The 24,151-nt window shown below is 47.7% G+C and overlaps 1 protein-coding gene across 2 annotated transcripts in view; it reads left to right on the top strand.

The window, feature by feature from the left end:
* The first annotated feature begins 110 nt into the window (after positions 1-110).
* CLCN6 (chloride voltage-gated channel 6) overlaps positions 111-24,151 on the top strand; it is a 33,003-nt gene continuing 8,962 nt past the window's right edge. For both annotated transcript variants that reach the window (XM_030326273.1, XM_030326274.1), the window contains exons 1-18: positions 111-374; positions 1,161-1,220; positions 7,486-7,551; positions 7,909-7,974; positions 10,266-10,332; positions 13,172-13,278; positions 13,852-13,978; positions 14,743-14,810; positions 16,198-16,256; positions 17,049-17,181; positions 17,767-17,880; positions 18,194-18,360; positions 18,901-19,027; positions 21,673-21,799; positions 22,087-22,240; positions 22,338-22,497; positions 22,608-22,714; positions 23,859-24,045. In XM_030326273.1, the coding sequence (XP_030182133.1) occupies positions 288-374; positions 1,161-1,220; positions 7,486-7,551; positions 7,909-7,974; positions 10,266-10,332; positions 13,172-13,278; positions 13,852-13,978; positions 14,743-14,810; positions 16,198-16,256; positions 17,049-17,181; positions 17,767-17,880; positions 18,194-18,360; positions 18,901-19,027; positions 21,673-21,799; positions 22,087-22,240; positions 22,338-22,497; positions 22,608-22,714; positions 23,859-24,045 (1,983 nt within the window). In that variant the 5' untranslated portion in view covers positions 111-287. The remainder of the gene's footprint in view (positions 375-1,160; positions 1,221-7,485; positions 7,552-7,908; positions 7,975-10,265; positions 10,333-13,171; positions 13,279-13,851; positions 13,979-14,742; positions 14,811-16,197; positions 16,257-17,048; positions 17,182-17,766; positions 17,881-18,193; positions 18,361-18,900; positions 19,028-21,672; positions 21,800-22,086; positions 22,241-22,337; positions 22,498-22,607; positions 22,715-23,858; positions 24,046-24,151) is intronic.

The following is a 24,151-nucleotide window of genomic DNA, read 5'->3' on the forward strand; positions in this document are numbered from 1 at the left end:
GGTGTCAGGTTGCAGTGCAGAGGGAGGCGGGACGAGAGGGCGGAAAACATCCGTGCGGGAGACCGGAAGCTCCATCCCCAATATGGCCGCGCCCAGAGGTCTCTTTGGAAGTGGTCCCTCCACCGTCATGTGACGCGGGCCCTCGCCCCACCCGTCTGCAGCCACTCCCTGTCTCGGTCCCAAGCTCGAGAGGGCCACGTGACACTGTCGGGGCCAGTCACGTGAGGCGCGGATTCTGGGTGGGAGGGGGTCGGTGGAGGGTTCCGGAGTGGCAGTGAAGGAGGGAGATGGCGGGGTGCAGGGGGTCCCTGTGCTGCTGCTGCAGGTGGTGCTGCTGCTGCGGTGAGCGGGAGACCCGCACCCCCGAGGAGCTGGTAAGGAGCAGGCGGAGCCCGCCTGGGGAGGGGGCGGTTGCCAAGGGATGGCGAGAGGCGTTGCCGGGGGGTGGGGCCGAGCCGCGCTGGGGCCTCAGGTGGCAGCGGGTGGGGTCTGGGGACTGCATCCTAAGCTCTCGAAGCATCTGCCGGGCTTCACGTGCCCAAGTCTGGGGTCTTTTCTCATAACCCCTCCCTGGAATCTGAGGGAATATCCAGGCCCGCTCCAGTTAATCCCCTCCGTGTTTTCTTTTATTTCCATGTGAAAAGAGTTTTGAATGAAACCAGCGTTTTCAGAATGAGCCCCTTCCCTGGACTTTGTGCTTATCATGCAGCTGGCTTAGTTTCCCCAGCCCTTTCTCACCGTATCCCTCACCTTTTCTGGGTCATTGATAATCCAGCTTCCCTCTGCAAAGCACCCTGGGAAGACTTGAGTTGCTGTGTCCCAGAGTTGACAGGTCCCTTCTGTTTTCAGATTCACCACATTGTCAGATGGAACCTGATTTTTCCCCCCTTTAGCTGGCAAGGGACATCTTTGAGGTGTCCTGAAATCGTTATTTGAAGAACACATCAGTAGAAACAAAGAGCTCAGCTGGATGACCGTAGATTGCCACCCACAACACCCCCTATCCCAAAAGTGTTTTTTTTTTTTTTTTGAGGTCTTGTTCCCATTTGATAATAGTTCGAGACAATGTGGAAATTAGCAACAAATTTCCATAAATACTTCTGTCTCTTTTTACTTTTAACCGTTAAAAGAGTCTTGCTTTTGTGGATCTGTTTTTCTAGACCATCCTTGGAGAAACACAGGAGGAGGAGGATGAGATCCTTCCAAGGAAAGACTATGAGGTGAGATTCTTAGATGCTGTCTTGGGTAACAAAACCAGTGAGTGACCTGGTCACTTCCAACCGAAACATTAGGATTTCAGTGAGAGATGCTCTTTGTCTCTCCCAGGGAGTGAATGGGTAAGAAGAGGTCATGTGTCTCTCTCTCGAGAAACGAGCTGTTTAACAAGCCCTTTTCTCACCATTACCCCAAAACAGGGTCTGGGTATGTCTCCATGCGTTCACAGGTCTATGGTACCTTAACCTGATTAGAATATGTTTGCTGTTAAACTATTTCCTCTTATAGCTAGAGACCCAGAGTCAAAGCCACTGATAGTGTGTGTTCATACCAGGTGTGGGACAGGAGTGTGTGCTTCTCTTCGGAGAGAACTTCGTTTTCAGATAGATGATTGTTTCCTGCCCAAGGAACTTTTTTCTGAAGTGCTCTTAATTATAGTCCTTGTTTCAACTATGGGATTTTTAGTGTGTGTGTGTGTGTGTGTGTGTGTGTGTGTGTGTGTGTGTGTTTAGTAAGGCCAGTGCTGCTGGAGTAAAACCAAACAAATACACCTCTTTATCATTTAATCCGTTTACAATAATGTGTCTGTGATTTTTGAAATAACAAAAACAAGCCTTGGTTGTGATGGAGAATTCTAAAACTGTTTACAAAAAGAAGCTAGAGAAAAACCCATAACCCTGTTCATTAAAAGATGACCATTAACCTGACTGAACATCCTTTTCCATGTTCCCATTCCTGCTTTTTTTAAGTAACAAGTGTGGTTTTTACTACATGTCCTATTTTAACATGTTTTCCCCCAACTTGAAAACAACTTTCGTATTGCTAAGTACTTTCCTACAGTATCTTTTTAAATAGACAAGTATTTTTTTATTATGCCACAATTTATTTAATTTGATTTTTTTATAGGATGAACTGTATAGTCTTGACTATCCTTTCTTGTTCATTTTTAATCGCTTCCTTAAGCAATTCTAAGAAGTGTAATTAATCATGCATGTATAACGCTTTTTAAAAATGTCACATAGGGGCGCCTGGGTGGCTCAGTCGGTTAAGTGTCCGGCTTCGGCTCAGGTCATGATCTCACAATTTGTGAGTTCGAGCCCTGAGTCAGGCTCTGTGCTGACAGCTCAGGGCCTGGAGTCTGCTTCAGATTCTGTGTCTCCCTCGCTCTCTGCCCCTCCCCCACTCATGCTCTGTCTCTCTCTCTCTCTCTCTCTCAAAAATAAATAAACATTAAAAAAAATTTTTTTTAAATGTCACATAGACTAAAAGTTCAATATTTTAGGGCACTAACAGACTAGTTTTCTTTTTAACATTTTATCTTTTGCTGTAGAATTTAGTACAGCTAATAGGATTTATTAGTATAACATGGAATTTCAAAAAAACCTTTCATTATAGAGAATTTCAAACATAGAGAAAAATGGACAGGATAGTATATTGAAATCCCTTGTACTCATCATACAGTTTCAGCATTCAACTCCTGCCCAACCTTGTTTCATCTGGCTCCCATCCTCTTCCCCTTCCCTTATTATTTTGGAGAAAATTCTACCCATCACGTTATTTCACCCATAAATAATTCAACATGCATCTGTAGAGGATAAGGTTTTTGTTTTTCTTTTAATGTTTATTTACTTTTGAGAGAGAGGGAGAGAGGTGCAGAGTATGAGCGGGGAGGAGCAGAGAGAAAGGGAGACACAGAACCTGAAGCAGGCTCCAGGCTCCAAGCTGTCAGCACAGAGCCCAACACGGGGTTCAAACTAACAAACTGGGAGAACATGACCTGAGCCAAAGTAGGACATTTAACCTACTGAGCCACTCAGGCGCCCCAGGGAATTTTTTTAGCAAAACAGGATACCATGTTCATACCTAAGAATTTAACAATAATGCCTTGATATTAAATGTCCAGTGTTCAAATTTCTCAGTTGTCTGATAAATGTCATATAATTTTTTAATAGTTTGTTTGAACCCAGTTCCAAATAAGGTCCTCACATTGCATTTGTTTGATTATCTTTTAAGGTTTTTTTAAACTTTTTTTTTTTTAAGTAATCTCTACTCCCAGTGTGGGGCTCAAACTTGCAACCCCAAGGTCAAGAGTCACAAGCCCACCAGGTGCCCTCCTTCTAAATTTTTTTTAATCTGTAGGTCTCTCCTTCATCTTTTTCTTCCCTTGCAGTTGACAGAATAATTTTAGGACTCTGGCATTTCCCAGTTGCACCACCGTGGTATATGCTACACTGACGGGAATGCTTTTCATGAATCAAAATAAAAAAGCACAGTATCTACTGTGCACACAGCTACTGATGTGTTTCCCATATTTCTAAAATATTTGTGTCCGTGCACACTGTTGAGAGGTTTGCAACAATTAGTATAAGAAGCCCCATATTGTGCTGTCACCTTACATTCCCTCACTGAGCCCAGTGATGTTACCCTGAATGTGTGACCATGACTGGAACTTTCTGGCAGCTTTCATCTACCCCCTGGAACTCACCATGGTTTCTCTGCTCCATTGATCCCGCTATTCCCAAGCCTCCTTCTCTCCTTTTACTAAATTGCACTTACGTTTGTAATGCATTTACTTTCACCTGATATGCATATTTATGTAAATGGTATGGGTTCATGTTCTTTCATGTGAGTCATTAATATTTCTCCATTAACTATCTTCAAGGATGAGCTTCTTTTTTTTTTTTTTTTTTTTTTTTTAACGTTTATTTATTTTTGGGACAGAGAGAGACAGAGCATGAACGGGGGAGGGGCAGAGAGAGAGGGAGACACAGAATCAGAAACAGGCTCCAGGCTCTGAGCCATCAGCCCAGAGCCTGACGCGGGGCTCGAACTCACGCACCGCAAGATCGTGACCTGGCTGAAGTCGGACGCTTAACCGACTGCGCCACCCAGGCGCCCCAAGGATGAGTTTCTTGAGAACATTTGCCTTGCATAAGAGCAAATTTAGCTGGACGCTTAATCAGAAAAGTCTGCTCAGATTTTATTAGAGATCAACTAGAAAACCCTTCTTTTGAAAATCTTTCTAAAATGTGCTCCTCATTCCTGCCTCACTAAGAGTTCATTACACCTACTTGACTAATTTCTTTGTAAGTTGGGGGTCTTATAAGATGTTAGGATTGCTGTTTTGACATCCTGTCTCGTTCTGGATGGTTCATCTGTGGGATGAGTCTGTTAACAGCCAGTGATGTTTCATGCTGGTCACAGACCCTCTATTGCTGTTCTGAATTAGGGAAAGGCACCCCTCAGAGCAGAGGATTTAGAATAAAAGGCCTCTCCCTCTGGGCCACAGCAGCTCCTCTAGCTCAAGACCCATTGAAAGTGCTTCTTGTTGGTGGAACGTGGGCTGCCTTTCAGCCCCACTTGCCCTCTTCCCCCGCTCCCCCCACCGTGGCTGTATACCATTTTGCTCATAACCTTGGGCAGCAGGACACCTAATACATATTTTATTTAAAAAAAAAAAAAAAAAAAAAGTCGAGGCGCCTGGGTGGCTTAGTCAGTTAAGCATCCGACTTCAGCTCAGGCCATGATCTCATGGTTTGTGAGTTCGAGACCCACATCGGGCTCTCTGCTGTCAGCACAGAGCCCACTTCCGATCCTCTGTCCCCCTCTCTCTATGCCCTCCCCTGTTCATGTGCACACGTGTACTATCTCTCTCTCTCTCTCAAAAATGTAAACGTTAACATTTATTTTAAGTTGTTAGCCCCCCACCCCCGACCCAAGAGCAGAATACAGCAGAAATCAAAGGAAGTTCGTTGTCACAAAAGAGAAGTAAACGATATCTCGTTTTAATGGATAAATTATCTAGTCCATTGGTACATACTTAACAAGGTGTCAAACTCAATTTAAAAAAAAGAAAAGATCGATGTCCTGGTGTTAGAATTGTTTTCAAAATGTCGCTTTTAACAGTTTTATTGAACTTATAACTCACAGTCTATACAGTTTATCCATCTAAAGTATATGATGGAGTGGTTTTTGTAGTATATTCACCGAATTGTGCCACCATCACCAGATCACTTTTAGAACATTTTCGTCACCCCAACAGGGAACCCTGTACCCATTATTGGTCACTGCTCACTCCCCTTGACCTTGACCCTAACCCTAAACAACCACTAGTCTACTTTCTGTCTCTAGAGATTTACCTGTTCTGGACATCTTAAAAATCTGTTAAATGTTTATGAAGCTGTAGCATTATTAAACAAACCATCAAGCACATAATGGGCTGGCAATTTCCCTATGTGTTTGGTATGAAGGACATTCGTATTTTTCAACATTTTTTCCCTGTTTGTTCCTGGAATGTGATATCACCTTAACGTTTTTTTTTTTTAAATGTACATATATATTTATATGTATGTATATAAAACACATATAAATATGTATTATGCGCACATACTCTATATCCCAGCCCTTGCACAGTAAAAAAATCTACATATAACTTTTTGACTCTCCAAAACTTTCTACTAATAGCCTACTGTTGGCCTTACTGATAACATAAAGTCAGTTAACACATAATTTGTATGTAACGTGTATCATATGCTGTATTCTTAGAATAGAGTAAGTTAGAGAAAAGAAAACATTAAGAAAAAAGAGAAAATACATTTACAGTACTGTACTGTATTTTTTGAAAACAATCCGTGTACAAGTGTACTTGCTCAGTGCAAATCAGTGTTACAGGGTCAACTGTATTACACGTATAGTATGTTATATATATGTAATCACTAAATACATACATATCCTCGTCATTCACAGATGAGTCCATTTCCTGGCAGAAGTATTTTTTACCGACTGCGGAATTTTGTTTCGTAATCAGAAAAAAAAAAACGTCTTTTTTAAATATAAAAAGTACATGTGAGAATTTCAGACAACACCCAGATGTGAACAGCCACCTCAGAGATATGCATGGTTAACAGTTTTCCCAGGGGTGCTTGGGTGGCTCAGTCGGTTAAGCAGCCACCTTGATTTCAGCTTACGTCATGATCTCACAGTTCATGCATTCAAGCCCCACATCAGGCTCTGTTCTGACAGTGTGGAGTTTGCTTGGGAGTCTGTCTCTCTCCCTCTCTCTCTACCCCTTTCTGCCTCTCTCTCTCTCTCTCTCTCTCAAAAAATAAATAAGCTTTAAAAAAATTTTTTTTTAAAGTTTTCCCAGATGTCTGGCATTATCTGCTGACATTCAAATAATCTTAATTTTGTGTCATCAAAACAGGATCATATTATATATTTCATTCTGCATCTGGCTCTGTTTGTGTACTTTGCATTTTCTTTTACTTAATAATTTCTATACGTTTTCCACATCCGTCTATGAAGACCTATCATAATTATGGTTATGTAGTCTTCCATATTTGGATGTTTGATCATTGATTTACTAAGTTGCCTGTCGATGCCCCAGGACCCTTTTAAAAAAGGGCTTTGGACTTTGGGGATACATATGGATGGAATAAATTGTCACGTGTCACACCTGTGTTTGGCTGACTGCTGACTCTTGCGTGGGAGTGTGGCTACCGGGCCAGCGTCCAGCTTGTTTGCCAGCCTATGTGTAGGTAGCAACAGGTTTAGGAAGGAGAGAACACACAACACATCATTTCCTTTGTTGCCAGACTGCTGCTTCTCTTACAAAACATAGAAGAAATAAAATTAGTTCCCTTGAGTTGTTTCTCAAGATGTCTCTGGCACACACACAGATTTGTTGCAGAATAGCCGTGTTGCAGAATAGCTCAGTTTAAGGAACACTGCTGTCGATGCAGTTTTAGGAGCTGTGCTGAATCTGTGCCTCTTCCCAACATAAACTGAAAGTTGCTTTTTAAAATACCTTCCACATTGGTTCGTCTCGTGACTAACCTCTTTCTCATGGAAGCTGACTACTGAAGAGACTTGTAATTAACTGATTCTCTAAATGAATTTGGTTCTGGTTAGTTGATGTAGTGGGATAAGTTGGGTAACACTGATAGCCAGAGGTCTTTTCATGTTTCGCAGAAGCAGGATGTTTAAAGGTAGGTAATCGAACACTTTTCCCACAGCAGGAGTCTGTAGCCGTGCTGCTGGAACGTTCGTGCACGTCCAGCACCAATTCTGATGTGACAGATCAAAGGTCTGAGATGCTGCACTTCTAACCAGCTCGCCCCCCCTCCCCCCCCCCCCCCCCCCCCCCGGTGCTACAGGCCCACTGTCCTACCCCGTCCACACTTGGAGTAGCAGGAACCTAGAGCTTTATTTTCCAGGTTTCGGTAATTGTTCCTGTCTTGTGACTTTTTTTTACTCCCGTTTGTCTTTCAGAGTTTGGATTATGATCGCTGTATCAATGACCCTTACCTGGAAGTTTTGGAGACCATGGACAATAAGGTGAATCCCTTATTGATTTCTTGGGACTGGAGAGATCTCACAGTAGCTTCTTTTTCCCATCTAAATGCCCCTGTGAATAGCCTTACTCCGGTGGCTTTTAGCCCCTTTCGTGAGATATCTGCATTTACTCCTGAAACCTTCACCCTGTCAACCACAGTACCCACAGCCAGTGTACCTGGCCCAGCCTCTTACAGTATATCCTTCTGGCCTTGTAAAGCACCTGCTGTAGCAGACGCCATTACCGTGCTTGCTGTCCCTGTGGAATCTAGCCTGACCCTGATTGGCCAAGATGTGTTCCTTCCTTGCTGCCAACAAAGCCGTATAATGAACTGAGCTTGTCTTTCTCTGTGTGAACAGAAAGGTCGCAGGTATGAGGCGGTGAAGTGGATGATGGTGTTTGCCATTGGAGTCTGCACTGGGCTGGTGAGCAGGCGGGGGCGTGGGGGCGTGGGGACGTGGCGGGCCAGAGGGGTGGCAGAGGTCAGGGGGCAAGTCATTTGTCATGATAACAGAGACCACCTTTTTTGTTTTTCTCCCCCGCCCCCAAATAATGATCCTGACACCGTTTTCATGTCTTGTTTTTTTCTTTATGAAAGTGAACCAGACATCACTGGTACTCTTTAAAGCACTCAAAGGCTTGGTTAGGACCAAGCTGTCGTAACATGGCATTGTCCCGTCAGGTAGACATAGTGGGGAGAGTACTGAGTGGAATCTGAGGTCACTCTGTAGGGAAAAAGCAAAGTAGTGGAACAAAACCGACCGTCATACCCTTTCCTTTAGTATGGCGTGCCCATAAGCAGGACACCGTAGACCTCAGTGAATTTATTGTCCTGGGCTGCTTCCCTGCATGTGGCTTGTTTTATCTAGAAGGTAGAGCTGGTGGCTGTGGGTGGAGGAACACGCCTGAATACACTGGGGCCTGGGGTCGGCTTGCTCGTACGTGAATCACAGACCAGAAAAGGTTATGAAACACTGCCAAACTTGAGTAGTAGCACAAGGCCTGGAATCCTAACTGCTGACCTAACCACACTTAAAGCTGGGGAAGAGAAACTGGAAAAGTCAGCAGACAGTCAAAATGAGATGTCAGATATGATTTGCCATCAGTACAGTGTTAGAATAGGCAGTCTTCCTCCATCAGGGCTGCTATAATAAAAACACCGACTTGCAGGGACTTAAACGACAGGTGTTTATATCTCACGGTCCTGGAAGTCAGGAAGTTCAAGATCAGTGGTACCAACAGATCTGTGTCCTGGGCTTCCTGGCTCCTGGCTGTGTCCTCACAGGGCAGAAGGGGGCAAGAGCTCTGTGGGGTCTTTTATAAGGCTACTAACCTTATTCATGAGGGCTCCATGCTCAGGACTTACTTAAACCACCCAAAAGGCCCCATCTCCTAAGGTCGTCACAATGGGGGTTAGAATTTCACCAGATGAATTTGGGGGGGGAGGGGGGGATGCAAACGTTCAGTCCAGGACTCGGGTTATAAGTATTCCTAAGCAGCAGCCTGTTTATGTCTCTGGAATGACTACAAGTCTCACCTTGACTCTGTACGATATACCCATAAAATGCAAACGTGTGTTTAATGTAACGTAGCCACAAAGGCTATGACCAATTTTTATTTTTCTGGCGCTTGTCAAATTTATACTGTAGTAGATTCAGAGGCCAAGGACCATCTTACTAGTTAAGACAGACGGCACTCAGAAGGCCTCTTTAGTGACATTCTGATGGATGCCGATGTGGGGGGAACTTGGGTTGACCGAATTGTTTTACTGAAATTTTAGAGTGTCTACTTTGTTGTGTATGTTTCTGGTTGCAAATTTCCCGGCAATAAGCATCTACATGTTTAGTCTTTCTGCTACTTTCATATCAAGCTCCTTTGAGCTGCCATTTATCGGTACCAGCAACTATACCGCGTACCTTCGTGTTATTGGAAGGCAGACTTGCCTTTATAGCCTAGCAACCAGCTCTTGTTACTGCTTGGCTCTCTTATCCTTAGATCTGTCACGGTATCTGCTGCAGTACTTGAAAGCCTCCAGGCATTGGCTTGAGGGAAGGCCAGAGTCAAAGGCCTGAAGCCTTTGATCCTGAATCCACCAAATCATAAACCTTTCCTGAAGTTCTCCTTTAAGCCCAGAGCCGAGACTTGGGGCCTAACGTGGATTGGTTGGTGGAGCATGGTTTTCTCTTACTTACCAGGGTGATCATTGGCTGTCAGCCAAAATAGCGACCTATAAAGTATAAAAGAGTAAAAACAAACCGGAAAAAACCATATACACCTGAGTAAATGTTGTTTTTCAAAGTTACATCCTAAGCTATCTACTTAGCTAAGCATCACTGAAGATATTACTGGAATTCTTCATCTGAGACTGCCTTTGGAACATGCTGAGCAGTCCACGATTCTGGATATTACTGTAGTCACAGGATGGCCTTCCTCGGTTTCACGTCTTTTCCGGCATCCTTTTCCCTCTTTGTTTTACTCTCCTTCTCTCGGCAGAGCTATGCCCCCATCCTTTGTTCTTTGGAGAGGCGGTGGGGCCAGGCTGGCAGGGAATCTCCTGGAGAGTCAGAGTCCCTAACAGGAAACCTGTTTCCGCATTGCCTGTTGGTAACGGGTGCAAGCGCCAACCAGGAAAGGCCAGGGGGCATCCCAGCATTTGAGCAAAGTACCTGCGCCCCGGTGGGGAAAAGCTGTGTGACGGTTTGCTTGCTCTTCACAGGTGGGTCTCTTTGTGGACTTTTTCGTGCACCTCTTCAGCCAGCTCAAGTTCGGAGTGGTTCAGACGTGTATCCTTTTCCCGGTTCTTGGCATTCCCAGATGTCAGCAGTCTCTGACTTTGCTCTCTTACCTAAGAACAGTAGACAGGGTCTGTTGAAGAGTTTTTATTAGCCATTCAGCTTAAGTTTTTTTTTTTGTTTTTTTTTTTTAATTTTTTTTTTTTTCAACATTTTTATTTATTTTTGGGACAGAGAGAGACAGAGCATGAACGGGGGAGGGGCAGAGAGACAGGGAGACACAGAATCGGAAACAGGCTCCAGGCTCCGAGCCATCCGCCCAGAGCCTGACGCGGGGCTCGAACTCCCGGACCGCGAGATCGTGACCTGGCTGAAGTCGGACGCTTAACCGACTGCGCCACCCAGGCGCCCCTCAGCTTAAGTTTTTTAATGATCATTGAAGGACACAGGAGGAAGAATTTGATAGAGACTCGTGTTCAGGTTGGTAAGACACAGATCCCACAAAGATGCCTGCTCTTCCCAATCATCTATAAATTCAGTGTGTTCCGGTCACAATTCCAGTAGAGTTTTCGAGGAACTGGAAAATTCTCTTCCTAAATTTGTTGGAAAGAGTAAAGGGCCAAAGGTGGTCGAGACAGTTTTGAACAAGCAGGGGGAACTTGTCCTACTCAACGTGAAGGCTTGCGTAATTTAAGATATAGTAACTGAAACCATGTCATATTGGTGCAGGAATTCCCAGTTAGGCCAACGGAAGGTAACAGAAGCAGAAATTAGCTTGCACATGTAGAGAAGTATGGTGAATGACAGAGTTAATGTTGTAAGTCTGTGAGGAAGAGATAGATCATTTAACAAAAGATGCTGGGACACTGGTTATCCATCTGGAAAAATATAGATTCCTACTTTGCACTGTAAATTAATTCCAGATGGATTGAAGATGTAAATAAGCAAAACAAAACTTGAAGAGACCACGTGATGTCAAGAGTAGGGAATAATTTCTTAAAACTCCAGGAGGCGCAGAGTGAAAGGGAAAAAGATCAATAAACTTGACCACAGCAAAGTAAGTTTGCTTTTCTTTCTTTTTTTAAAAAAAATTTTTAACGTTTATTTAGTTTGGAGAGACAGAGTGCGAGCAGGGGAGGGGCAGAGGGAGAGGGAGACACAGAATCCGAAGCAGGCTCCGGGCTCTGAGCTGTCAGCACAGAGTCCGCCACAGGGCTCAAACTCACAAACCGTGAGATCATGACCTGAGCCGAAGTCAGATGCTTAACTGACTGAGCCACCCAAGCACCCAAGTTTGTTTTTCATGCAAACAAAAAACCTCAAACCACAACAATAAAACACCATAAACAAAATGGAAAACGAGTCCACAGCCTAGGAGAGGTGGTTCACCATACATTTAAGAGGCAAGTAATTCGTATCTGGAACACAGGAAGAGCTGCAACGCGGTAAGGAAAAAGCCTAATAGAAAAATGAGCAAAGGAGCAAACAGGCAATTCTCAGAAGAGGAAAATTGAATGGTTAGTAAATAAACCTGGGGAAAGGGTCCCCCTCACCACTAACCAGGGAAATGCCAGCCAAATAGACAGCAACTCCTGAATCCCTCTTTTTCCTGCGGACCTTGGACCTGGGACACGTACGTACCCGTTCATTACAGCTTTGTGATTGCAGAAAGGTGAAACCACACCAGGTGGGAGAATGGAAACATTCTACCACTACAATGGTACCATGGTACAATGCTTCCTATGGTGTGATTTTATGCAGAATTTACAATGAATGAACCAGCGCTGTATATATCAACATGACTAATTCTCAAAAACTTGATGTTGAAGAAGAGGAAATTGTAGAATGTGTATGAAGTGCAATCCCATTATTTTAGTTTTAGAAACATACACTACGATACGGCTACGTATAAAAACACAGAAAGACACACAATAATTTCAGGTTAGTGGTTTCTCTGAGGGGAGAGAGGGAAGGAAACAAAGGAATTTTTTTTAATGGTATCTAATATTTTAATTAAAAAAATAACCTGGAGCAAATTCAGGATTTGTTAAAGGATGGGGGGGGGGGGGGGGTTTGTTACTTTTTATAAAGTGAAGTGTTGATGTGAAATGTTGGGGTCCGGGAGTGAATGGTCAAGAAAGATTCCTGCGACGTTTTCGGTGCAAAAAAAGATGGTCTTATTAAAGCACAGGGACAGGAGCCATGGGCAGAAAGAGCTGCCCCAGGATTGTGAGGAGTGAGTGATTATATACTTTTAAGTTGAGAGGGGGTCAAGGATAGCGTTGAGTCTTTAAGGAATTTGGAAGCAAGGTTTCCAGGGCCTTGAGAGGCTAGCTGCTGTTAAGATAAGGTTGTTTACCATTGTCTAGTAAAATCTTTGTCGTGGAACCCTTCAGAGGTGTTATCAGTGGGCCGTATGTTTGAAGGATGATTGCTAACATAAACCTTGGGTTGGGAGTTGAGATAAAAGAAGTTTCCTAAGGGATTTTCGTATGTTAAAGAAGACTGAGGATCCCGGAGGTCGAGCAAATGTCAAACTAAAGTTGCCCTTTGCCAGGAGCATTAAGGGTCAGACATTTGAGCTCCTGGAGGGCAATCACTGTACCACCTCAAGTATTTGTCGATGGGCTGCAAGTTGTAAGGTTATTTGAGTTTTTCTACATTCCTTTTGCCTTTGTTCTCCCCATCACTATTTCATAATTTAAAAATGGCCCCTAATGTCGAAGACATCTCAGGCAGTTGCCTTTTTTTTAAGTTTATGTATGGAGAACAGGAAGATGCACAGGAAACAGCCACTATGTCTTAGAGGAAGGGACACCGCACCATTTCAGGTGATGGTGGGAACGCCCTTGCCTGGCGGAGCATGTTTTCCTTAACCCTGGTTCTGTAGCGGTGGAGGAATGCAGCCAGAAAGGGTGCCTTGCCCTGTCCCTCCTCGAGCTCTTGGGTTTCAACTTGACCTTTGTCTTCCTAGCAAGCCTTCTCGTCCTGATTGAGGTGAGGTGGTGTGGGTGTTGCCTTTTTGCTAATGAAGTTTCGGATTCTTTCGTGTCCACTGCTGGAAATGCCGGGAAGCTGAATCAGACTTAGAAATGTAAGTTCCGGCAGAAAGTGGCCCCTCCTACACTTAAGAGTTGTTTCTGAAAGTAAAGGTTTCAGCCTCTGGTGAGATTACAGAGGAAAAGTCCAGATTAGGAGGGTGGTTCTCAACCGTGGCAGCACATTAGAGTCACCTGGGGGACTTTAAAAAATGACTTTAAACTAACTTTAAAAATGGCAGATACCCGGCTCAAATGAATGAGATCGGAGTCTCTGGAAGGCGAATGTCTGCATTGGCAGGTGCAAGTTTCCCAGGTGATGCTGACTCACCGGAACCTGTTAGGAATGCAGCTGTTTCGGTTTCCCCTCAGACCTGCTGAGTCAGAAACTCAGGGTGGGGCCCACCAGGTGATGCTGATGCGAATGAAGGGCAGCCCCACCCCACCCCCCACCTTGGTAGTGAGGCTGTTGCCAGTAAGCCATAGGACCAATGGATTTTGAGTTTACGGGTGTCCTTCTCTCCCCCATCAGCCAGTGGCAGCAGGTTCTGGAATACCCGAAATCAAATGCTACCTGAACGGTGTGAAGGTGCCCGGAATTGTCCGTCTCCGAACCCTGCTCTGCAAAGTCTTTGGAGTGCTGTTCAGTGTGGCTGGAGGTAAGGAAGCTCTTTCTGACTTTTATCCTTCCGAGTATTCAGGGGGTGAAGATAACAAGAAGCATCATGTACGTAAATTAAGTCGATCTGGATTTGAAGAGCCTGCCCTCAGACCCCTGCACTGTTTCTTGGTAAGTCATTGTTTTAAATGTAGACACGTTAGGAAGTTACCAGAGATATGTGACAAACACATTTAGTTTTGGAGTAGTGTGACCATTTAGTTGGTCCATGGAGTTGGCTTTTAGCAAAGTCAGCAAGCTTTTTGTGTAAACAACCAGACAGTAAATATTTTAGGCTTTATGGGCCAAGAGGCAAAATGGGAGATGTTATGTAGGTACTTAAACCTCTGTAACCATTTGAAATAGATCCATGTAAGGATGTAAAAACCAGGGGCACCTGGCTGGCTCAGTCGGTGGAGTGCATAACTCTTGACCTCGGGGTTGTGAGTTCGAGCCCCACGTTGGGTGTAGAGATTGCTTAAAAATAAAATCTTTAAGGAAAAAAAAAAGAAGGTAAAAACCATTTTTATCTCCCAGGCTGTAGAAACAGACATTGAATCTATCTTGGCCCACAGACTATAGTTTTCTGACACCTCAATTTAAAGAGTATTTTCTCTTATTTGATGGGAATTTGACTCTCTTACAAAGTCATATGATCATCTCTGTTGTACGGCTGTCGAGAGAAAAGTCTACATAGCAAAGGTCTCCTAACCAAGTGGGGTGTCTGTGCTGACTGATGGTCTCCCCTTTTCCACCTGTTCCCAGGGCTCTTTGTGGGGAAGGAAGGCCCCATGATCCACAGTGGAGCAGTGGTGGGAGCTGGCCTGCCTCAGGTAAGAGTTGATGGGCTGGGACGATACATCCCTCACAGCAGGCCCCTGGGCAGGGGCACGTCTATGGTTGAGTTGATAACCAATTCGTCGGGAGCACCTAACGTGGCTTTGGAATCAGATGTCAGTTTGGGTTGAGGTGGAAACCGTCCTGTCATCCAGGAGAGTGGGTAACTGGTACCTCGAGGTTTTAACAAGGCCCTGCTGAGTGCCCGGAACAGCCATGGGACATTCTGTTCGAATGAAAGTCACCTAGTGCGCCCATAGCCATCGCCGAGCGCCTGCACGTCCAGGGGCTTGATGGGTCATCTACATGCTGCCAAACCTGAAGAGGCTGGAGGCATTGACCGAGGCGGTCTCAGGCCCAGGTCTGTGCTGACCCCCTTTGGGGTAGCACAGGAAAGGTAGCAGCCGCTGTCTGCTGAGTGCCCTCTGGGCCAGACTCTCCATATACCGACTTCTTTCTTCTTTAAAGCCGCCTCAAGGGTTTGGTTGGCCTCAGTCATCCCCATTCGCATTTGAGGAAACTGAGCAGCCGGCTTGGGACGCCAGAGCTCCCGCTTCTCACGGTTTTTCTGGATTCCCCAGCTGCCAGTTGGAGAAGTCTGTGTTTCCTTGTAGACAGCCCTCGTGCTCTGAGGGAAGAGTCGCTGTGGCTGTGGGTTGTCCAAGCCCATCTTCTGGTCTCTCTCTTGCTACTGTGTCATCTCCTTCACATCAAGTGCTCATCCTGGCCTCCCAGGAGTGAGCGGAGACGGGGGGAGGAGGCCAGGCAAGGGCTGGGCGGCAGCAGCCTGAGAATTTGCTGGACACATTGGAGGATGGCTCTCCCGGCCCCTTTCTTACTGACCTCCCCTGAGCAGAGCCTACTTCGTCTTCTGCTGCAGCTTTCAGATCCTCCTTTTGCTCAGCAGTTTCCCCTTTTGCTTTGCTTTTTTCTTTTTTTTTTAAGGTTTATTTATCTTGAGAGAGAGAACATGAGAACACATGCACGCATATGTGTGTGCGCACGTGAGTGGGAGAGGGGCAGAGAGAGCATCCCGTGCTGTCAGCGCAGAGCACATCGTAGAGCTCAATCCCATAACCCTGAGCCGAAATAGAAATCAATAGTCGGACGCTTAACTGAGCCACCCAGGCACCCCTCTTCTCTTCCTTCCTGACTTGTTGACTGTGCACTAAATGTGATTTCCAAAGATCCTAGAAATATGGGGGCAGGAAAAGAAGTTCTTTCCAAAAATGATGCCTTCTCCCCCCCCCCCCCGCCCCCCATGTTGTTTTTCTGGAGTTCTCCTTCTTGTAACACATCTGGCTGGGTGTGCTCAAGCAAAGGGACTTTCCAGGGCCTCGGTCCCTGTGGGCCCCCCTCTGACTTTGTTTTCCCTTCCTCTAGTTTCAGAGCATCTCCTTACGGAAGATCCAGTTTAACTTTCCCTATTTCCGAAGTGACAGGTATGAAAACCCAACCCACTTCATTTCCTGCTGCTCAGACCCCTACAGTCACTGAAGCTGGCTTGTGGTCTGCCTGGCCAGGCAGGCTGCGTTCGGAACCCAACCATCAGAGAAGGAGGGGGGCTTTGAGTGTTTCTGAGAATATGCACTAGGGCCATGCTGGCATCACGGCTTCTATTTTATCATGACCTAAGGCCTAGAACCATCTCAGGCAATGAAGAAGACAGCCCAGTATCGAATACATGACCAAGAAAGTCCATAGGCATATTGTCGAGAACGTGTTTTATGTTCCAAAATGTCGCAAGGTGCTCTTCCTGGTATTTTTTCACCCCATGGGATTTGTGTGTATTACTGACCTGCACGCCTTGCTGGGCCCTTGCAATCAGGGGCCCAGGTTCAGAGCTGTCCATCTTCTCGTATCAGGAGTCCCGCCGGTCACTGTTACCGCTCTTCTGCATATAAACAGCGCTTTGACATTTTTCACTGATGCTGAGGCTTGCTAGAAGAAAGATCTGGTGAGAACGTGGCTCAGCAGTGACCGACAAAAGTCTGCACTCAGTCCGTGTTCAGAGCAGACTGACGTCAGGGAGCCCCTCCGACTCAGGAGTGTGGTTGGCTCTTAGGTAAACCGTATTTGCTGCTCAGTCGGCCTCACCAGACACCTGCCCGTCATGAGCCCTGACTGTTTGCGCGTCACAAGACGTTGGTGGACCAGGAAGTAAAAACTGCCTTCTGCGGCGTGAGGACTCTTTTTTTTTTGGGTAAACCACCTGTCTGTCTTCTCTCCCCCAGAGACAAGCGGGACTTTGTATCAGCGGGGGCAGCTGCTGGAGTTGCTGCAGCTTTCGGGGCTCCCATCGGGGGGACCCTGTTCAGTCTGGAGGAGGGCTCATCCTTCTGGAACCAGGGGCTCACGTGGAAAGTGGTAAGGAGGACTTTGAGTGAAAACCTTTTCCTAAACCTAAAACCGCTCCCAACCCCCGAATTGAACTAGACATCTCTTACTTGGTGTGTTTACCTGTCATTTGGTTGAGACCAGGACGGGTGACTGTATCAGAAAGTCCTTTGCTCTAGCCCTGTAACCTCCAAACTTTGGACTTTTCTGTACTTTTCCTGTTAATGCCCCCATCCTCAAATCAAACTGCCCTTGTCCTCTGTTGATGAGCCGTCTGGTGTGACAATGGGAGACCGGCTGAGGTCAGAGGCAGGCAGTGGCAGAGCTTGGACTTGAACCCTATTAGTGTCCTACCTCAGACTACTGTGTTCCTCCTCTCGTATTTGCTGTTCCTTTTAGGGCACAATATCCAGTCCATAATAGGCGCTAAATAAACGGACTCTCCCAATAGGCTGTTGAACGCATACTTCTTACGGCCTGATTTCACATTTTCTCACACTTGAGGTGTGCCCACGGCGGGTTTCTATGCAGGGCAGTAGGTTTCCTGAGGCCGCGTCCAGCAGAAAGTAGGACTTGTCACTACTGAATGTTCTCGTGCATCCCCTTTTCTCCTAGCTCTTTTGTTCCATGTCCGCCACCTTCACCCTCAACTTCTTTCGTTCTGGGATTCAGTTTGGGAGTTGGGGTTCCTTCCAGCTCCCTGGATTGCTGAACTTTGGCGAGTTTAAGGTAGGTTTTATCCTTTCTTCCATAGTTGTTGGTTTTTGTTTTTGTTTTTGTTTTTACTTGACCTATGAAAATCGCTCTTAAGTACCAGAGAGAAGTGGTCAGAAGGGCAGGTATGGCTTCCGGTGGGGCATCTCTGCCCCGTTAGTCTCGTGTGTGTGCTCAGTGCTTGGCGTGGGTGGGCTTCCAGCACCGCATTGGCTCTTGTAGAAAGAAAGCAGCCTCGCCTCTTACTTCTTTCTTCTCTGCTTCTATCCCTCCCTGTTCTCACGGGCACTATGGTTTTTCTCTCTCCCTCCCTTGCCCCTTCTCTCAGTGCTCTGACTCTGATAAAAAATGTCATCTCTGGACAGCTATGGATTTGGGTTTCTTCGTCGTGATGGGGGTCATTGGGGGCCTCCTGGGAGCCACATTCAACTGTCTGAACAAGAGGCTTGCAAAGTACCGTATGCGAAACGTGCACCCGAAACCTAAGCTCGTCAGGTACCTGTGCAGTCGCCTCCCCAGCCTGCCGTGGCTCCCTGAGCTTCCTGTGGACCGGGCCACCTCTCCCTAGGAGGGCGAGCGTGTGAACTGACCCTCCTTCCCGTGCCAGCTTTGATTTCATGTCTCAGACGGAAAACACAGACGGGGTCGTAGATCTCCTCTATTTGTCAGACAGGCCAAAAGGCTGAGTCTGAACTTAACTTACATCAGAGTTGCTGGTTGAGTCCCAGCCGTTAGGACATGTGACAGAGTCAGAAGGCTCTCACCCCGGGACCTAAAATGGAGGGCCATTTTGTTCCTCTGAGAGAGATGATGTTGATGTAGCAGCCCGTGTTACTGGCTACCCACTGTTTACATACGCCTTGCTGGGATGCAGTGAGTCGCTGACAAATTCTGCACAGATGCTGACTGACTAGAGGCTGCCGGGCGTGCTCTTTGGGGAAGTGAAGGTTGGGGGTAGACAGGGTTGTGGCTTTTTAGTTCCCAGGACTGGGGTGTCTTTTTATCTTGTAATAACAGCTGTGCTTTGCTTCCTAGAGTCTTAGAGAGCCTCTTGGTGTCCTTGGTAACCACTGTGGTGGTGTTCATGGCCTCGATGGTGTTAGGAGAATGCCGACAGATGTCTTCTTCGAGTCAAATCGGTAATGACTCATTCCAGCTCCAGGTAACCCCTGTGCACCTGCTACCTTTGCCCTCTACCCACAAAAAAAAAAAAAAAAAAAAAAAAAAAAAAGAAGAAGAATCCAGAAATGTATGACCTGCCTCTGCTTAGGGCTAGTAGATACGTTGGGTTCATTGCTCTGCGCCTGTGTCAGATTGCTAAGAGATCGAGGAATCTGTAGTAGCCTTTCTACTGAAGCAAGAATGTGCACGCTCTGTCCTTTTCACTTTGGTGAAGAGTCATGGACATCCTAGAGGGGAAGTCTTCTCTCTCTCCAGCCCCCCGGCCCCCCTTTCTGTTGATCAGGAAGCTCAGGAAGCTGATCATCCCTTCTTCATCAAGCTCCAGTTTCCTCTTCTAACTCTTCACCCCTGAAAGGTGCCCACCAGCCTCACCATGATTGTGAGAATCACCCCTAAGATGGGGAGAAAGGAATGTCTGTTTTGGGGTGATCATTCTTCTGGCTCTCCTGGCATCTTCTGGTTCTTACTGGGTTTAGGTCATTTACTGGCATATGTTCTTTTTCCGTCTCTCTTTCTCTCTCTTTTTAGGAGTATTTAGTATTTTCTAGAACCTTTCCCTGAAAGAGCAGGGTCATTGAGGGAAGCATTAGAGCTTTGTCCCACAAGTTTTTGGTCCAACCTGTTGGGTTTAGAGAGCCGCATCTGGTCAGCCAGATGCAAGGTTCTGGCCTCTAGGTTAGGGGCTCAGGAGTGTTCACTAAGTCCCCTGTCCTCTTGTTGCCCCTGAGTAGCCGCTAAGCTCCCTCAAGGCCTCGGTAGGGACGTTGTCTTGGATGACTGTCCTTTTGGTGTCCCCAGGAGCATCCATGAATAGCACGTGTTAGATCAGGTGTCAGCAAACTATGGCCCACGGGCCAGAGCTGGCCTTTGGCAACTGCTTGTTTTTGTGTAGCCCCCGAGCCAAGAACAGTGTTTGCATTTTTAAAGGCCGTTAAGGAAAAGAAGAATGTGCAACAGAGGCTGTCTATGGCCCGCAAAGCCTAAAAGATTTATTGTGTGGCTCATTATAGAAAAAGTTTGCCAGCCACTATCGCTAGTCAGTCCTGAGGCGATCTCGTCACCAGCCCGGCATTTTCCAAATATGTTTTGTGGAATGTTGACATATGTGATTCGGGAACAGACAGAAAAGAATTCTGCAGTCTGACAGGGTAACCAGAATTAAACAGGTTGCTCTAATACGGGACTTCCTAGGGCCTTTAAGATTCCAGGAAGTGTGACAGACGTTTGGAACGTTTATTGGGTGCCAGGGATTCCACTAAGCACTTCACGTGCAGGACTCCATCGAATCCTTACCACTGCCGTGTTGGCACCCCATTTTACAGGTGGGAAGACAGACAAAGTGAGGTCTTGACCGTGATCTCTCAGTAGCATATAACATGAGGTCAGCATTATTCCCATTGCATAGGTGAGGCAGCTGAAGCTTCACAGAATGAAATGCCTCTCCCACGGGGCTGGCGAGGGGCTGGGTTAGAGGCCAGTCCTTCTGCATATGGAGCCTGTGCTCTGCCTTCAGCAGGTTCCCTGATCTCCAACAAGTGCTGTGCTGCATCTCGGTGCAGGACTCTTCCCTGGCAGCCCTCGGGACTGGGGTTCCTCTAGACATAGTCTGGGAAACACTACACCTGTTGGTCATTCTGCGGTCACACACACATTTCTCCCTTGGCAGCTCCTCCCTGCCAGGTTCCTCCAGTAGGGGGCACCGACCTGCTTCCTGCGGCAGCCCTCATCCAGCTGTATCGCCCAGGCAGGCTCACCTGGCAGGACTTTGCAAACCCATCACCTCACAGGAGGGCATCTCTAGAATGTCCTCAATAGAACTGAATCCAGGCAAGATCCATTCCTCGTGATGAACTTTGTAGTAACAGTGTATCCGTACACACGGTGTTAAGTACCCGACCTGTACCGTTGTGCACCAGAAGCTAAAACACAGGGACTGTCCTACCCCAAATGCCCTTGTCCTCCGATGAGTCAGGCCGCTACCAGGATGTCCTCTTCCCACACAAAATGGCGGAGAGAACGAGAGGTCTGAATCGTGGAGAAATCACCTCTTTTCCCTGTTGGGGTTTTGTTCAGCCAGACGGGCCTGGGAGGGAGAGACAGCCAGGAGCAGAGCATCTCCTCCAGGCCTCGTGTGGAACTGGCTTTTCTCCTGCAGAAAATGCAGGGGGGAGGCTTTTTCCATTTGGACCCGAAGTCGGGGCATTGGGTCAGGCAGGAACCTGGCCTGTCCTCCACCATCACCTGTCACCTCCCAGCAACTCATCTGTCACCCACCTCCTCTTCCCACAGCCCACGGCGCTCTGGGGTCAGGTTTCTGGCAGTGTCACCTACTAAATTAGCACCAGGAGAGGAAGCAGGGGCAGGTCCATGGCGAATTTCATTGTAGTAACTCAGGAGCCCTCCTCCCGATTCTTGCGTCCTCAAAACATAAGGAATACAGTATTACGGTTGGCTGCTCGTGGCTAGAGATCTGTTTTTGCCACAGGTTTAATTTCTGGGTAAAACTTGCGAGCCAGACTTTCTCAGCCTGAGCAGAGACATCCCGCTTGAAGACTCTGAGCGCCCTGGTCCGGTGTATTGACCCTTTAGTGACCTTGTGCCTACTTTTTGATTCCTGTGTCTCAGGTCACATCAGAAGATGTCAATTCGAGTATCAAGACCTTTTTTTGTCCCAACGAGACCTACAATGACATGGCCACACTCTTCTTCAATCCCCAGGAGTCTGCCATCCTTCAGCTTTTCCACCAGGACGGTGAGAATCCGTGAGCCTGCCATCCTCGGGCGATCGGTCTTTTCTGCAGGGAACAAATTACCATTTCTCTGCCCCTTCTGTTGGCCCACGGACACAGCCACACTTGCCCTCAGATCTGAGCAATGGGACTTTTCTTTTGTAATACCACCCCAGACCAGGCCAGAGTTTCTGCCTCCAGTGTCGGAGGTGGACCAGTGGGGTACGGAAGGATCTGGAAGGAGCCAGGGCAGCCCGGTGGGCCTTGGTGGCATCCGGTGGTGGGACTCAGGGTGGCCCTTGCCTTGCAGGCACTTTCAGCCCTGTCACCCTGGCCTTGTTCTTCGCCCTCTATTTCCTGCTCGCGTGTTGGACCTATGGCACTTCTGTTCCTAGTGGCCTGTTTGTGCCTTCCCTGCTGTGTGGAGCCGCTTTTGGGCGTTTAGTTGCCAATGTCCTCAAAAGGTACCGTGTGTGCGCCTGAGCACGCCCGTGTGTACATGCTCGCGGGTGTGGAAACCTTGAGATCCTCAGCCAGGGTCTCGGTTTCCTTCGTCCCCAGCTACATCGGCTTGGGCCATATCTATTCGGGGACCTTCGCCCTGATTGGTGCCGCAGCCTTCCTGGGTGGGGTCGTGCGCATGACCATCAGTCTGACGGTCATCCTGATTGAGTCTACCAACGAGATCACTTATGGGCTCCCCATTATGATCACTCTGATGGTGAGTGCTCCCCTTCCCGGCCTCTCTCAGGTGCGCGGCCAAGATTCCCCACACACCCCCCCCCCACCCCCCACAGCAGCTTCTTTTCAAGTCTTTGTTTCCTGTTTCAGGTGGCCAAATGGACGGGAGACTTTTTCAACAAGGGCATTTATGACATCCACGTGGGCTTGCGAGGCGTACCACTTTTGGAGTGGGAGACAGAGGTGGAAATGGACAAGTGAGGCCACGCCTTGTCTTCGTGTGCTTGTTTCAGAATTTATAAATTCTGGGGCCCAAGGGATGTTTGTATCAGGGTGGGAGGTGGTAATTAAGGTTCTGCGGTTGGACTGCAGGCAGCATGTAGGTGTGGCGGGGACCCGGGGGTGGAGGACAGAGGGGCCTGGTGGGGGCAGAGGTGGGCAGGCTGCTTCCTGGTGGTCTTTGGCTCCTGTGGCATTCCGGTTAAACGCGAAGGGGGGTCTCTCGATGAGGCCCGTGTCATGACGACGTTTAAGGGTCTGTCGAGCCCTGTTGAGTGCGAACCAGCCTGCGTCCCACGTGCCTAATGAGTGTCATGCTATCAGCAGTGCTTATTCTGGGCATAGTCACCAAATTCCCCATCAGCCCGCAAATGGTTTGGGCCGCCTGTGTCTGGGTTTCCCACCCGGCCCTGAGAGTCCCACAGAGGGATCAACAGACTTTCTGCAAAGGGGCAGATGGCATTCTCAGCCTCGCGGGCCACGTGGTCTCTGTTAACGTATTCAGCTCGGCCACTGCAGTGCAGACGCAGGCACAGATGATACGTAAGTGAGCGGGAGAGGCCAGATTTGATCTGGAACCTGCAGTTGCCACCCCGGTGTAAAAGGACACCCCGCGCTTTTTTTTTCTTTTAATTCCAATGGTACGATTAGCAGTTCAGTGGTAACACAAGCAGCGTGCCATGGAGGGCCGAGGAGGGAATGGCCGATCACCCGGACAAGTGGATGGGGGACATTTTGTGTGGAGCTGAGGGGTGAGGAAAGGCCCGCCGGTTTGGCAGAGCAGGGAAGGGCGTTCCAGGCACGGGGAAGGGCATTTGCAAAGGATAGAAATCCAGAGGAGCTGCCAGAGAGAGAGGGAGACACAGAATCGGAAACAGGCTCCAGGCTCCGAGCTGTCAGCACCGAGCCCGATGCGGGGCTCGAACTCACGGCCCGTGAGATCGTGACCTGAGCCGAAGTCGGACGCTTAACCGACCGAGCCACCCGGGCGCCCCAAGAGGAGCTGCCAGAGACGGTTCGGAAGAGGGACCCCCACGGTCCAGGAGTGCAGGAGCGCCGGGACTCGCTCCCGAGTGCTGTGGGCTCTCTGCTGAGGCTGGACGGCTTTCCTCCCTCCTCTAGACTGAGAGCCAGTGACATCATGGAGCCCAACCTGACCTACGTCTACCCGCACACCCGCATCCAGTCTCTGGTTAGCATCCTGCGCACCACGGTCCACCACGCCTTCCCGGTGGTCACGGAGAACCGGGGCAACGAGAAGGAGTTCATGAAGGGCAACCAGCTCATCAGTAACAACATCAAATTCAAGGTACAGCAGCCCGAGGGGAGCGGTGGGCGACAACCAGGCAGTTTCTTGACACGCACCCTCATCTCGTGCCTGCCAGCCCGTAGGTGGGGTACCCGGGTTGGCTCTT

The sequence above is a fragment of the Lynx canadensis genome, chromosome C1 (genome assembly GCF_007474595.2).
Source record: "Lynx canadensis isolate LIC74 chromosome C1, mLynCan4.pri.v2, whole genome shotgun sequence".
Taxonomy (NCBI): Eukaryota; Metazoa; Chordata; class Mammalia; order Carnivora; family Felidae; genus Lynx; species Lynx canadensis.